This window comes from Delphinapterus leucas, chromosome 5 (genome assembly GCF_059928025.1).
Source record: "Delphinapterus leucas isolate spDelLeu-1000000601 "Yukka" chromosome 5, BTC_Dleu_Yukka2, whole genome shotgun sequence".
Taxonomy (NCBI): Eukaryota; Metazoa; Chordata; class Mammalia; order Artiodactyla; family Monodontidae; genus Delphinapterus; species Delphinapterus leucas.
The window spans coordinates 4,477,619-4,492,897 of record NC_143133.1 but is presented as its reverse complement, the minus strand read 5'-3'; the positions used below and the strand labels follow the sequence as shown (position 1 = coordinate 4,492,897).

The 15,279-nt window shown below is 51.1% G+C and overlaps 1 protein-coding gene across 8 annotated transcripts in view; it reads left to right on the top strand.

Moving 5' to 3' along the window:
- TBC1D14 (TBC1 domain family member 14) overlaps positions 1–15,279 on the top strand; it is a 105,784-nt gene that overhangs the window by 3,164 nt on the left and 87,341 nt on the right. For all 8 annotated transcript variants that reach the window (XM_030760157.2, XM_030760155.2, XR_016393184.1 and 5 more), the window contains one exon: positions 7,060–7,798. In XM_030760157.2, the coding sequence (XP_030616017.1) occupies positions 7,077–7,798 (722 nt within the window). In that variant the 5' untranslated portion in view covers positions 7,060–7,076. Of the gene's footprint in view, positions 1–7,059; positions 7,799–15,279 lie in introns of those variants that run through there.

Genomic DNA, 15,279 nt, shown 5'->3' with positions numbered 1-15,279 from the left:
TAAATACTGTTGTATTTAACTTATCGATGATCACAAAGTTTAGGTTCTGTACTCTTTAAGCACTCCAGCAAGCCATGTTTGGCCTTTGATGTCAGACCCGGTTTGAATCCTGTTTCTCTTGCTGTGTAACCTTGGGTGTGTCACTCAGCTTCTCTGAATCTCATAGTTTCTTGGGTGTACCTGGCAGGCTTGTGATGATTAGAGCATGTGATAGCTCCTGGTATGTTTGGTAAATATTCAGTAAGTTATTTGACTTATTAATAATTAAGATTATAAATTGTGCTGGCTTTGTTAAGTGGACTATCTTCCGAACCTGTGAGTTGCCTTCCGGTCACTTTACAGGTACTCATGATTCGTTCTGGTGAATATATGAAGCTGAAACGTTTGGGGGTAGAGGGGAAACCTCCCCTGTGCACTGAAAGTCCTTGATTTAAAATGTCCCGCCTGTGCCTTTTAAACATCACCAGCGTCCGGCGGTGTAAGTTAAATATCTGTCCCTTGGGGTTGGGAAGGAGCCTCTGGGGACCCTCAGCAGTTTAACGCCAGTTTCTGCCTGGTTTGCTGATGGACGGAAACTTATTGAGCTACATCGTGTTGAGTTCCAGGTGCCTCAAAGTTGCCGTGCACCCTCCAGAGGAATATATTGGGCTTCTAGGAAATTCTCTTTTAGGATTGTTTATATCCTAAAGAATAACTCTTTTAAAAAAACAAACGACTTTTCTAGTTGACTTTCCTATTCTGTGGTTTTTTTTTTTTTTTTGGCTGTGCCGTGTAGCATGCGGGGTCTTAGTTCCCTGACCAGGGATCAACCCCACCCCCTCCCCTGGCAGTGGAAGCATGGAGTCTTAACCACTGGACCGCCAGGGAAGTCCCGACTTTCCCTTTCTATGTAATGCACATTAGTCCATTATTTTAGGCCGCTTGTGCAGCAGTGGAAAGAGTAAGCACCTTAGTGTAGGCTCCGGGTCAGCCCCCGCAGGACCACTTCAGTCTGCGATCCATCTGCGCCTCGGTCTTGTCTGTGAGATGGTGATGGCGGCGTCCTCAGCTCTGGGGGTTGCTGGGGAGGTTACGTAGATCACAGATGGTGGGTGTGGACACCGAACACAGTGCCCCACGTGCAGCGTGCACCGGTGAGCAGAGGCGCTGCTTGCGTTAATTGCTGATGCCGAGGCGCCTGAGATCCAGAATGTCCTGTGCCTTTCTTTCCACTGGTCGAATTAAAAAGAGAAAGAGACTCACAGTGGTTGGTGCTTGTGAGCCCTCTACACAAATGTCTGATTCTCATGGGAGATGTCTCATAGGTCAGCGGGTTCTCCTTTTTGTTTGGTCTAGGCTTGAGGTGAAGGCCTGAGAGAGCCACTCCTGTGGTGAGTCTGGCGGTCCCACCAGCATCCTCACCAGGAAACGTGAAGGACCCCTGAGAGGCCTTCTGGAGGGTGACGCAGGTGTTGGAGAGAGAAGACTCAGGTGGGACCCTCCCTGCAAGACCTTGGGCAGGTTGCTGCCTCTGGCTCAGCCCAGCCTTGTTCCCATCTGTGAGATCCTCTTCTTTCACGGGAGGGATAAGGATTTGAGGAGGTGCTTGTTGTCTGCATTAGGGCTGTAAGTAGCAAAGCTTACCAAGGGGCTTTGGGGTCACAGACTTGGGCTCAGGCCCCAGCTGCTGCCACGTGAAAGTGGAGACCTGGGCAAGCTGTGTGCTTCAGTTTCCTCCTCTGTGCAGTGGGGGTAATACCTGGCGCAGAGGGCTGCTGAGGGCTCTGGCACAGAATGGCATGTTAAGAGCTTAGAACGGTGCCTGGTACTCATGAAACTGTAGTTTTATGGTGGTGCTCTGGTGTTGTCAGGACTTGCAGACCGAGTTCCTGCCCTCTGGAAACTTTGGATCTGTGACAGATGTGCCCTCAGGCCGTGGCTGATAGAAAGGGGCCGTGTGCGCCTGACTCTTAAGCGGAAGGGTACGGCGAGCAGCGGCAGGCCTGGGTTGACAGGAGGCTTGGCAGCGAAGATGAGCGCACCCTCCGTGGAGGATCAGGGAGAGTGGCGTTGTCCCCGTGCTGATGGGGGTGCGAGGGGGCCGCTCTCCTCCGCCGTGTCCAGAGGGGAGAGCTGGGACGAGGGAGACTGTGTATAGCACGCGCCCCGTGGGCAGGAAGGAGCCACGGGAGAGGAGAGGAGTGCAGAGGATGTCTGCATGGACGGGCAGAGCTGTCCCTCCCTGAAGCCACCAGTGAGTGGAGTTTTCTTCCCCTGGGACCCTAACTAAATCATTTAGTTTTGGTTTCATAAACTGTTTCTTTCATTTATGAAGACTTGGTCAAGACTTAATGCCATTACTTTTTAAGAAGGAGAAAATTAAATTGTTGCTTCAAGATGGACTTGTTTTCCAAAGCCTTATTCAGAGTCACTGGCAGAGCTGCTCTCCACTCTCTGACTCATATTAAACTAAAGACGGGCCCCTGGGAGTGAAGGTTGTTTCAGTCTCTTGGGCACTTTTTCTCTTTGCTTCCTGCAGAACTCAGTTTTGTGGCAGGTAAGTAAAATTCAGGTGGCCTTGCTGCCTGGAATAAAAAGTCTTCGTCTTACCTGTGCGTTATGTCTTGTGTGTTTCTCTCCTGCGGACGGTGACGGCTGCTCATCATCAGACTTGGACCTGGTGCCGGGCTGTGCCTGGGTGACTCTGAGAGCCCAGGTCGCATGCTGTGGCGGCCACTGCGCAGGGGGTCGTGTGAGACTTGGGGAAACGACTGCAAAGGGAAATTTCGTTTCACTTTCCTGAGCCGTCAAGTGTTGACAGTGTTGGTCGCCGTCTAGTCTAGCAGTGGATACGGCGCACAGGGCGGTCACCGCTCACTTGCTGGGTCTGCCGTCTGCACGCACGGCTGGGAGCGCGCTGGATTTTCTTCCTCTTCTGTGACCTCCCCTGCTCACCTTGTTCTTGAAACACAACCCAGCTCTCAACAGATGTTTCTTGGATGGATTGCCCCTGAAGCCTGCCCACAACTAGAAGGTAGTTGTTAGTAATAATTAATTCAGCAAATAGAATTTTTTTTTTTTTTTGGCTGCACTACGCGGCATGTGGGATCTTAGTTCCCCCACCAGGAATCGAACTTATGCCCCCTGCAGTGGAAGCGCGGAGTCTTGACCACTGGACCGCCAGGGGAGTCCCGCAAATAGATTTTTTAATCCTTAACCATGCTAGGCATTTGACCAGGCAGTGGTATCCAGAAACTGTTAGCATGTGCCCGCCTGATGCTTAGTCAGGAGCCAGGGGAGAGAGATACGGAAACTGCTGTAGGTGGGGTGTGGCCGCAAGGAGCTCAGGAGGAAGGAGGGCCTGCAGCCTCCTGGGGGAGTTGAGAAATGCTTCTCAGAGGAGGTGCTGTGTCTCCTTGTGGCACACACTCCCAGATCCCCAGGGGCGCTGATGGCAGAGCTGGGGAGAGTACCTGCGGCAGTGGTGCAGGACGGCTGGGTGCTGAGAGAGGTGAGGGTGGCGGCTTGAGGCTGGTGTGGCTGGCAGGGACGGATCCAGAGGGCCCTGGGCCGGCTTGGGGAATTTAGGCTTACTCTGTCTTTAGAGAACGTGTGATTTGGAGGCAGGCCATCCGCAGCTGGTCTCCTGGCTGGCTTCCAGAGTCCACCCTGCAGCCTCTCTTGGAAGCACCCCCTTTGTGCAGCCTCCCCCTGCAGGGCCCCATCGGAAGGCAGGTGCTCTGGCGTGTGGCTTCTGGTTTTATGGCACTGGTAGCACCAGGTGAAAGGGCTTGAGGACGGTTGGCCTTGGCCCTTGCGGAGTTTGGTCTTAGAATATGTTGCAAGGGGAAGTACTTTTTCCTTTTTAGGTTTATTTCTCCGAAGGCAGTTCTCTGAGGCTGTTCCTCAAGTTTAAGGAACTTAAGCTGGGCTTGGAACCATTGGAGGCCCCAAAGGTCCCTCAGCTTCTCCCTAGAACAGGCCCTCGGGCTTCTCTCTGTGGCCCCAAGGCAGAGGAGAGAAGACGGAGGACAAGGCCACCACCAAGCGGCTTCGGACTCTGTCCGACCTTGTTTCTTTCTTCCCTGTGCTTCCATCTTGGCGACTCAGAGGAGAAGGGGTCCTTGGGTTCACATCACACACTTGTTCCATGTTGCTGCCTATTCTAGTGTCAAAATTTCAGTTTAAATTCATGGGTTTTTTTTTTCAGGTACTTAGGCTCTTTATGTGGCTGAAGTGGAGGAAATTCACATTTATTGGGCACCTACTGTGTGTCAGGTACAGGTATGCCGGTGCTTCATCAAACCTCATTTCATTTATCCTTAGCCAGCCTGTGAGGTGTATGGTATCGCCCCCTTTTACTCCTGGGGAGGAGGGAAGTTGAGGTTCAGAAAGGTTGAGCATCTCGCCAGCTAGTAAGTGGCAGGGCCAGAATTTCAGCTGGGGCTGTCAGAGGGTCTCAGCTCTGCTTACTGTGAGTTTTTCCTCTTGTGTTTATGGCTTTTTGCCAGTTTGACCTGTTGGTGTGTTGATGGTATTTGGATAATTCTCATTACCTTTGACATTGTCAAAGATTAGCTCTTAACTATGTGCTAAAAATGTTTCTTACTGGATTTTCCTCTTAATTAAAAAAAAAAAAGTAGAACTTTCAAATTGGTATACAGACTTATCTTCCTGTGTCTTCCCGTCGTGAATCCTGTTGTTTCACGTCATAGTTTGGTTCGGGAGTTTTCCCAGCGCAGGGTTCCAGAGACAGTTTGCTGTGGCCTTGCCTGGGAGGAACTCCTGGCTGGGGACTCAGGGTAGGGGCCGCAGCCCAGGAAATTCAGGGCAGTGTGAACTGCAAAAGAGTTAAGACAGGTTCCCATGTGGTGAGGTGAATGCCCAGATCCTTTCCGAGGATGAACTGAGTTTTTGCTCTGTAGGTTAGGGAAGCACTTTATTTTGTGCAATACCTTTATAATCTCATTTTTGTATTAAGCTGTAATTTTGCTTGTAGTTTTGTTTTGGTGTAGTTCTACCTTCCAAGAAAAATTGATAACCAATTAGTACGACACCATGATTAAATAATCCTTCCTTACTCACTGGGTCATATTTCAAGTTTTTATACATAGTTCAGTCTATTTCTTTCTTTCTTTTTTTTTTTTTGCGGTACACGGGCCTCTCACTGTTGTGGCCTCTCCCGTTGCGGAGCACAGGCTCCGGACACGCAGGCTCAGCGGCCATGGTTCACGGTCCCAGCCGCTCCGCGGCATGTGGGATCTTCCCGGACCGGGGCACGAACCCGTGTCCGCTGCATCGGCAGGCGGACTCTCAACCACTGCGCCACCAGGGAAGCCCAGTTCAGTCTATTTCTGAATTCCGCAATTGAATTCCTTCTTATTTCTGTTTTTGCTCCAGTGCTGTACTGTGTGACTGGTTCCTTTCATGTCTGGGAGGGAGGGAGGGAGGGAGATTACCCCTCCCCCGTTTTCTGCTTTTAATGAATTTGCTTTGGCCGTGTTGACAGTGAGAGGCAGACCAGGCTTCCTGAAGGGGAGTGGGAAGCTCATTGCAAAAGCTAAAATGACGCCCGAAAGGGGGTGCTTATCGGTGTTGTTGCCAGGCTTCAGGCCTTCAGCTGTTTGCTGTTGTATGATGGCAGCTGCTAACAGCGCCTGCGGTGGGGGCGCATCTGCTGAATGCCTTTCTCATGGCGCTTTATTTCATTCTCCCAAGGCAGTCTAGTGGAGTTGGGATTAGAACCCAGGAAGGACTGAGCCCAAAGTTCCCTTGTGTATGTGGTTTCTGTTCGATGGATCAAATTTAAAGGCACCACCAGGTTTCTTTAGTTTTTGATGTTTTAAAAGGACAGGAGAAGGTAATGTAACAAACCCCAGGGTTCTCAGAGCACAGGGGACTGTGCTGTCCAGGCTGATGCGCCTCCTACCCCAGTCTTAGGCCAGAGAGCCATAGGCAGGGCCTGTGTGTTTACTGCAGGTTCATGGCCTTTATTTTTTCCTTTATTGAACATCCGTCTTCCCTGAGCCAGCCTTCTGACCTGGGTTTTTATAACCCCAAACTACACCATTCATCCACTACTGTGGCTTATTTTGGGGTCAGTCCTATAGATCCCAGCTCCGTGGCTAAATAACAATGTGATCCTGGACCCATTTCTTTCTTTTTTTTTTTTTTGGTTGCCTTGGGTCTTTGTTGCTGCGCACGGGCATTCTCTAGTTGCGGCGAGCGGGGGCTACTCTTTGTTGTGGTGCACGGGCTTCTCATTGCGGTGGCTTCTCTTGTTGCAGAGCACGGGCTCTAGGGCGCAGGCTCAGTAGTTGTGGCACACGGGCTTAGTTGCTCCGTGGCATGTGGGATCTTCCCGGACCAGGGCTCGAACCCGTGTCCCTTGCATTGGCAGGCAGATTCTTAACCACTGCACCACCAGGGAAGTCCCATGGACCCGTTTCTTGACCTGAGCCTCAGTTTCTTCCATGGTAAAGGGGATAATATGCCCCGCCTTGTAGACCTGAGTAAGGTGACTAAAACATTGTGGAGACCCATGGCTAACTTGAATGTGTTTGGGGTAATCTCACTGCACATGGCATACACAGTTCATCTTCTTTTCTGTCATGATGAAGGCGTCTCGATTTCCGTGCTGTCTCAGAACAAGTTGAACCTTGACTTATGTATGGGTTATGAATTCACATACTTTTCACAGAGGTATCCTGTTTATCATCTAAAAAAACATGGAAAACAAAACCCCTTCTCTCTGCCCGGCACAGCCCTCACACTCCCAGTGCTGTCCTGAGGATCACAGATGTGACTGGGGGCAGTGATGGGGATGATAAAGATGGTAATTTTATATATTTTTACCCTAGGTGTATCCTTTGTTTGAATTATCTCCCTGTTGTTTTATATCATGATAATATACGTTAAAACTCTAGCTTCTGGCCCTGAATTAAAACTTGTGTATGTAGGGCTTGTTTCAAGGATTCCTCTTTTAAAAGGGGTGTCAGAACATTTGAACGTGCGTCAGAGGAATTGCATCTTTGGCTTTTATATTCACTGTCCTGATTTCCGTTCTGGTGTTTTTTCTAGTTTTTCCGTGGACCAAGATGACTGATGGAAACCTTTCCACCACTACAAATGGCGTAGCCTTGGTGGGCATTCTGGACGGTCGACCAGGAAACTGCGTTCAGAACCTGCAACCCCTGAATCTCAAGGCACCCAGATCCCTCTCGTTGCCTGAGTACGAGCCCAAGCTGAAACTTGGTGCGTTAGAAGATCGGCACAGCCTTCAATCGGTGGACTCAGGCATCCCTACCCTAGAGATCGGCAACCCGGAACCTGTCCCCTGCAGCGTGGTCCACGTGAAGAGGAAACAGTCCGAGTCGGAGATCATCCCTGAGCGAGCCTGCCAGAGCGCGTGCCCACTGCCTTCCTATGCGCCACCAGCTCCCACCAGTGCCGAGCGGGAACAGAGTGTGCGGAAGTCCTCCACGTTTCCCAGGACAGGCTATGACTCAGTGAAGCTCTACAGCCCCACCTCCAAAACCCTGAACCGCAGCGACAATGTCTCAGTCTGCAGCGTGTCCAGTCTCGGCACAGAGCTGTCAACCACGCTGTCCGTCAGCAATGAGGACATCTTGGACCTCGTGGTCACGAGCAGCTCCAGTGCCATCGTGACCCTGGAGAATGACGATGACCCACAGTTTACTGATGTCACCTTGAGCTCCATCAAGGAAACCCGTGACCTACGCCAGCAGGACTGTGTTGATGAAACTGAGGAGGGGAGGAAATTGAAAATATTGGGACCATTTAGTAACTTCTTTACAAGGTAATGCCGTCTTTATCTCTCTAGAAGAGCCAGGTTATTCAGTTCAGACCAGTTGCGTTGTTGTTCTTGTCTGCAGTGTGTCCTGTGTTTCCTGCCCACAGAGCAGACACTGTCATACAGATAATTATGCCGTTTCCAGTAGCCCAGAGTCCTGTGGACTTGTGCGGAGGACTGGTGATTCTGCTGTTCGATTCCTCACTGCTGGCTGTCACTTCTGTGTCCCTGTCACTCGCACAGTCTCTTGTCACTTCCTGGCCTCTGACCTGCTGTGGCTGAGGCCGACCTGTAAGTGGCCACTGTTACCAAATCAACAGCCTTTGTCAGCTTTATCCTCCGAAGGGCCCTTTATGCTGATAACTTGAGTTTCTTGGGCCAAGCAGAGGGTGCTGGCGAGGGTGATATCGGTCTTAGTAACTCCAGCCTCCGCTGGCACAACCCAGGGCTGGTGTTTCTGGGTGCCCCTGGACGCGTGCCTTGTGCTCCTGCCTGGCTGTGCTCTTTTGTTCGTGTTCTGGCCCTGGGCCTGCTTCTGAGATGTGTGCTGTCACTGCACTGCGGCCACACACGTTCCCACCTGTGTTAGGACCAGGCCATCCACCCCACTCCCCGTGGTACCCTGTCCCCAGGCACCGAACCGGGATGCTGGCATCCCTGTGTCTCACCTTAAGCCCCGTGCAGCCCTTCCTACAGCCTCTTTTTTGTGCCCTCGTGTTTCCGTTCAACAAGTGTTTTGTGTTTGCGTCCTGGGCTCTGCCCTTGACAGGCAATACGGGAGTAATTCGGTACTGACCTTGGGTGGGCTTGCAGGCTGGGGGTGGTGGAAGTGGACATATCAGTCAGTCACATAGGCAAACGTGAACTCCCAAACTGTGGAGTGCCGCAGGGAAGGGCCGAGGGCCCTGGAGACTGTGTACAGAAGGGCCGTCTGCTCCCCAGCAGCTCTCTGGAGGGCCTGGGCCCAGGGCCTGGCAGGTAGGAACGCCGCCGTGGTCCACCTGGCTGCCCCTGTCTGTGCCTGTAGCGGAGCCCGTGTTGGACACTTGGCGGTACGGGTGTCCCTTCGAGGTGGTGGATGTGCTGGCTTGAATCAGCCGGGGCTTCTGCGGCTGTGGGCGCGCACGTCCACTTACGGCTGCCTTGGCTCACTCGTCGTCTGACGGTGGGGTCGTCTTGGATGAGCCGAGACCAGTCCTGAGTGAGAAGCTCTCTGATGGCGGCTGTGGTTTTTTGTTTTTTTTTTTTGCGGCTGTGGTTTTATGGGGCACCTCTTCTCTCTGATGCACCCGCAGACAGGTATTGTGCTACTCCCAGGAGAATTCCTGGCCCCAGAACTCAGTGACTTCACGGTTGCCTTCAGTGGGAGAAACCCAAGAACCGTGGGGGAGATCCACGATCCTCACTGAGGCCATAGCCCTAAAACAGTGCTGCTGCAGATCAGATCTGTGTGGCTGAACTGTTCCCTTCGCTCAGATCGGTGTCTTCAACTTTGCTTGTTGATGAATACCGCCTGGGTGCCTGTTAAATACGGCTCTTCAGGCTCCATCCCAGAACTCCAGGATCAGAATCTCAGGGGAAGGGCTTTGGAGACAGGTTTTTAGAATCATCTGAGGTTCTTGGCAAATTTGGGAAACCTTGCTCGAAAATGGGGGTGGCTGGGAAACAGCATAGAGGAAAGAACTTAGCTTTGGAATTCAACAGATCTGCACCCACATTCTAGCTGTGTGACCTTGAACAAGTTACTTCACCTCTCTGAGCTTTCTCATCTCTAAAGTAGCATTAGTAAATAGCCTAGCACACGATGCCTATTGTGTTGTTGATTTATTGATACTGTGTTTGTAGTCTTACCTGCATTGTTCCCATCGTCATTTGCTTTCTGTCTCAGCTTCATCATCTACAAAATGGGTATGATGAGGCCTACTCCTGCGGTGGTCAGGGAGACGAAGTGGGCTCACACGTGTGGACCTTAGTACGGACCCAGACAGAGTGAAGTTGCAGCGTCAGTTGCTTGTTGGGATGGTCGTGACTGCCTCTTGCTTTGTCTGCTTGCCTTTGTCTTACTGTCTGTGTTGGAGCCTCATTTCCTTTGAAAGGAAACACCATCAATTACTGCAGATTGTTTCTTGAAAATCTTTCTCGGCTTTGTGCCACAGAAATCAAATGTCTCCTCTTTGTTTATTTCTTAATTCTTATCTCCTTCCCCTCGTTTTGATGACTGTGACATTATTATTGTGAGCCATTATTAAGTACCTTTGGGAAGCAGGTGGCATATTAATGACAAGTGAATCAAGATGTGTGATATCGTGGGCCAAGTGTAGTGAATTTTTTGTCCTGGAGTCTTAAGTGTTAGAGAAGAGTTTCAGTCCATAATTCCTTTGAGAGGAAAATGGGGGGTTCTGTGCAAAAATGTCTGGAACCCACTAAACATTTTACAGGTGAGTTTATAGGCAGGGCCTGGCACACAGCAGGTACTTCGAGGACGGTGGACCGTGTGAGTTCTTGTTGAGGGCAGGGCTGCGGCTGGAGCTGGTCCTTCGTGGTTCCCAGCCCAGGCTTCTGAGTCATCCTGTGTCTCCACTCTGTCCCCTCAACCCAGCGACTCCCTTGACCCTCGTGCCTGTCTGTTGTCCTTGTCCTCACCGAGTCCACTTCTGGGTTGTAGAAAGCAGTGTGGGCGGCATTGTGGAAGGCCGGTCTAGGAGAATGGGGCTCAGAGGAAGCAGTGGAGGTGGTCAGGGAACTTGGAGCCTGAGGGAGCAGACCTGTTGGTGAACCTGACTGCTTGATGAGGGTGGCCTGGACGAGTCAGGAGCAGAGGAGCGCCAGGAGGGCTGGCTGAGCCCGGCCACTGCCCCGCGGAAGCCCAGGCCCAGCTCCGTTTGTGCCTTCGGCGCCTCCTTCACATAGGCTGCGGCAAGCACCTCCTGTGGAGACTCCACCCTGAGTTTAGAGATAGTCCTGCCCGTAAGGAGCTCCCTCCAGTGGGGGAGATGGACACACACTGCAGGGGTGGGGGGCACGAGTCTTGACATGGGGCTGTGTGTGTGTGTGTGTGTGCACGCGCGTGCACGCACGCACGTGCGTGTTGGGGGTACCGAGGTCAGGAGCACTGGTTCAGGAGTTGGGCTGGCTGGGTTCCGTGTTAGCTGTCCTACTTAATAGCTGTGTGACCATGGGCAAGTTACTTCACCTCCCTGAGCCTTAAATGGGGCATAAAACTACTGTGCAAGGTTAGAGATCAAATAGGTGAAGCACCTAGCACACTTCCTGGCCCTCCGTAAGTAGTAGCTATCAGTGATTCTAACATAAATATTATCATTTCTAAAAAATATGTTTTCTAAAGCTTTCTCTAGTTCTTATCCCCATATTGTGCTTTACTTTGATCAATCCAGGATTGAAAAAGATCAGGATTTCTCCACTTTGGCTCTGTTGACATTTGGGGAGGGGTGAATCTTTGTGGTGGGAGCTGTCCTGTGCATTGAAGGCTGTTTAGCAGCATCCCTGCCCTCTACCCACTAGATGCCAGTAGCATCTTTCCAATTGTGACAACCGAAAATATCCTCAGACAGTGCCGAATGTCCCTGGAGGGCTGGGGTGGGGAGATGGGCAAAATCTCCCAACTGTTGAGGACTGCTGAGCTAGCAGGTTGTAAATGTTGGTATTTAATTGCTTCTTTGAAGGAAATTTACTAATGTTGTATACATATGTATATTTTTTGTTAAAGTCTAGTTGATTTATAATATTATATTAGTTTCAGTGATTCAATATTTTTATAGATTTACTCCATTTAAAGTTATTATAGGGACTTCCCTGGTGGTCCAGTGGCTAAGACTCTGCACTCCCAATGCAGGGGGTCTGGGTTCGATCCCTAGTCAGGGAACTAGATCCCACATGCCGCGACCAAAGATCCGTGTGCCACAGCTAAAGGTCCCGCGTGCCTCAACGAAGATCCCATGTGCTGCGACTAAGACCCGGTGCAGCCAAATAAATAAATACTAAAAAAAAAAAAAAAGTTAATATAAAATATTGGCTATCTTCCACTGATGTAATATATTTTAAGCAGGATCCTCATCTTTTTTTTTTTTTTTTTTGCGGTACGCGGGCCTCTCACTGTTGTGATCTCTCCCATTGCGGAGCACAGGCTCCGGACGCGCAGGCTCAGCGGCCATGGCTCACGGGCCCAGCCGCTCCGCGGCACGTGGGATCTTCCCGGACCGGGGCACGAACCCGCGTCCCCTGCATTGGCAGGTGGACTCTCAACCACTGCGCCACCAGTGAAGCCCAGGATCCTCATCTTATATAGAAGAGAGGGACTGTGTTCAGGGCCCCTCTGAGCCCGGTGTAGTGTAAGAGCCTTTATCTAAAAAGCTGGACAGCAAATATGAGAGGAATTCAGTAACATGCCTGTTTTCCGCAGGAGGTAGGGCTGGGATTTCTGTGAAGCCCGGGGTTTAAGGCTACTCACCTGCTCCGGGCTGGAAGGTAGTAATTAGCTTTGACCACTTACACCTTCTTTTGTGCAGCCCTTTATTAAGCTCTCAGAGGAGATGACCTGAGTATCCTTTGCTGAGAAGCGATGCTTGAACTGCATCTGAAGGGTGAGAAGGAGCTCGCCAAGCGAAGACGTGGGGCAGAGGGAACAGCTTGTGGACGGCTGGGAGCTGTGGAGCCCCTGGGTGTGTTTAAAGGAGTGTAATGAAGCATTTTTCCGGTCCGCTTCCCGACCTGGCTGAGAGGTCCTTGTGGGCACAGTCTGTGTCTGGTTCGCCCTGGCACTGAGTTGTAATTCAAAGATAGAGACAGAGGAGTTGGTGGTTCAGAGCCGGAGGTGCTCAGACCCAGGTTTGAACCTCAGCTCTGCCATTTTTGACCTGTGTGACCTCAAGAAACTTCCTTAATAACCTCTGTAGTCCCCAGGGTGTACTGGGTGACAGGGGGTTAATTGTGCCTCTTGTGAAGAGTTGATGTGGAGGTTAAACCACATCCTCCAGGTGAGGCTCTGGGCAGAGCACATACCCAGTATGAGCAGGTTGGATTCCTGGCCCTGCTCTCTGCTTTTGTTGGGTTTCCCATAAGATTTCACTTTTTTAAAAAGGGAGTGTGAAAAAACTTGAAACCACTGGCTTAAGAAAAATAAATCTTTAGACGGGCACTTTGACTCAGTGGGAAAGTGCTCAACTAAAATTTTAGTTCCTGTACTGATCTAGGCATTTGGGGTTTGACCATTTGAAAAGCAACATGAGCAGTGCTAAGGAACGTATCTGCCCCCTGCTTTCTTTTTAGGGAGGTGAGTTAGCTTACCAACAGGGTGGACGCACTTCAGAGACACGTGACAGCCAGAGCCCTTGGCACAGGGAGTAACAGACAATGTCCAGTGCCTGCCGGGTGCCATTCTCAGCACTTCTGAGGGGTCACCTTGTTTAATCTTCAACTGCCACACGAGGGAGTGCCGTGTGTTAGATTCGATGGGCTGGCTTGTTCATCCTTCTAGGGGCCTTTCCTGCACTGTGGAGCCAGAGAGTTAAAAATGTGTGTTTCCCAGAGATGCTTGCAGCCAGGGTTCTAGGCATGAATTAGGTCCCGTTTGTGAAAGATTTGAGGCCGAGGTCAGGCGGAGACCATGTTTCTTCCCCTTTTGGCTGTTTTCTGCTGTTTAGTGATGTCATAGAGATGTGAGGCTTCCCTGCAGCATCCTCCCTGTGTCCCTTTCCCGAATGTGTAGAGGCAGCTGCGGTGCAGGAGGTGGCTGCGTTCTGCATCCCAGGGTTGAGAGGAGTTGTGGTGGCTTCCTGATCCTGTTGCATTCCATTCCAGTGGCAGTTCAGATGTGGCAGCTCCCCTGGTGCGTCAGTTCTGTGTTGTTCAGGGAGCCGTTCCTGGAGGGCCCAGTTTAGAGGCACCTACCTCAGCCCTTACAACGATTTTGAAATCATCTAATTCCTTGAGTTAAATCCCTTTCTGCTTAAAATTCCTAGAGTGGGTTCTGTATGCTGCACTGAAAGCTGATGGATGCAGGGAAGTACCGTAATAATTCTCATTTATAGGTGAGGAAACTGAGGCAAGAGGTGGTTAAGTAGCTAGCAAGGGATGCAAAGATGATAGGGGGTTTGGGACTCTGAACTTAGGTTTCTTTTCTGGAAAACAGAAATAAGTTCATGCTTCAAAGGATTAAATGGGGAGGAAATAAATGTACATGGATGGGAAGCACCCAGCACATGGCAGGCATATTAATGTCTAATTTATTTATTTGTTTATTTTTTTTTTGCCTGACTGTAGTTTTCTACTGCTTTGACCATTTTAGAATTAGCATCAGTGAATTGAGGTATAACATTGTAACTGTGAATTTTCTGTAAAATGTGCTTGCCAATATTCTTGGTGACTTTGACCTGGCATTAGTGATATACAGAAAACACCTGCTGTGTATCTGAGCTGCTGGGGTGTGTGTATGTGTACACACATGCACCGCTGTGATACCTGGACGGAGCGCTGGTTGGTGTTCTCTTGATCTACCTGTTTGCTGGCGTGTGGTCTTGGGTAAGCCATCCACTCAGCCTCTCTGGGGCTTAGTGTCCTTGTCTGCAAAATGAGCTGAGGGTGTCCTCCTCTGAGTTGTGAAAATCAAAGGAGGGGCCTGATCAAGGTGTCGAGCTCAAGCGCCAGGCAAGAAGATACGAAGATGGGCAGACACAGCTGGAGGCGGCTGTGCAAATCCCTATACTGTGCCGTGTGATGAGGGTTTGGAAAGAGATACGAGCACAGCAGCAAATGCCCTGGGGAGGTCCAGAAAGAAATACAGGGCTGACACGCTAGCAGGCCTTCAAAAGTGTCTTCCGTGTGCACAAGGTTGAGACAGTGTTTCTTTGTCAACGTCACAGGAGCAGGGAAAAGCCCAGCATTTCTGGGAAAGCACCGTAGCAGGAGGTGCTCAGGATGGAGAGCAGAGGTGGGAGAGGAGATGGAAAGGTGGGCAGGAGCTCATATTCGGCGGGGCCTTTAGGACCCACATTCAGGCTCAAAGCACTCAGAGCACGTTAAGAGCCACACACAGTAAGATGCAGGTCTGCCCAGGAGCTGGTGACTGCCTTGACAAGAGAGGGTTGAACCTGGTTAGCGGAGGGGCTCCCCTTGGGGGAGGGAGTAGCTGCCCTGTTCTGAGCACACACCAGGCACTTCACTCTCCCTCAGGCGTTTGTTTCACAGCCCTTCGAGTAGGGATTGTGACCTTTCACTTGTCCAACTCCGAAGTCCCTGCTCTTTCTACAGAAGACACCGCCCTGCCCCTTGTCACATGTGTGTCGCGATCAGAAAGGGGAGGGGGACTTGGGCAGGGAGGGCAGGAGGAGAGGAGGTGGAGACTCTGCAGGCCGGAGGAGCAGAGACTAAGCCGGGTGGGTTGGGGGGGGCAGGGCCGTGGCACTTCCTCAGGGCTGGGGTCAGCTCCGAGGCTTGCTGGCTCGCGGCGGGGGTGTGGGGGGCTGCGGCAG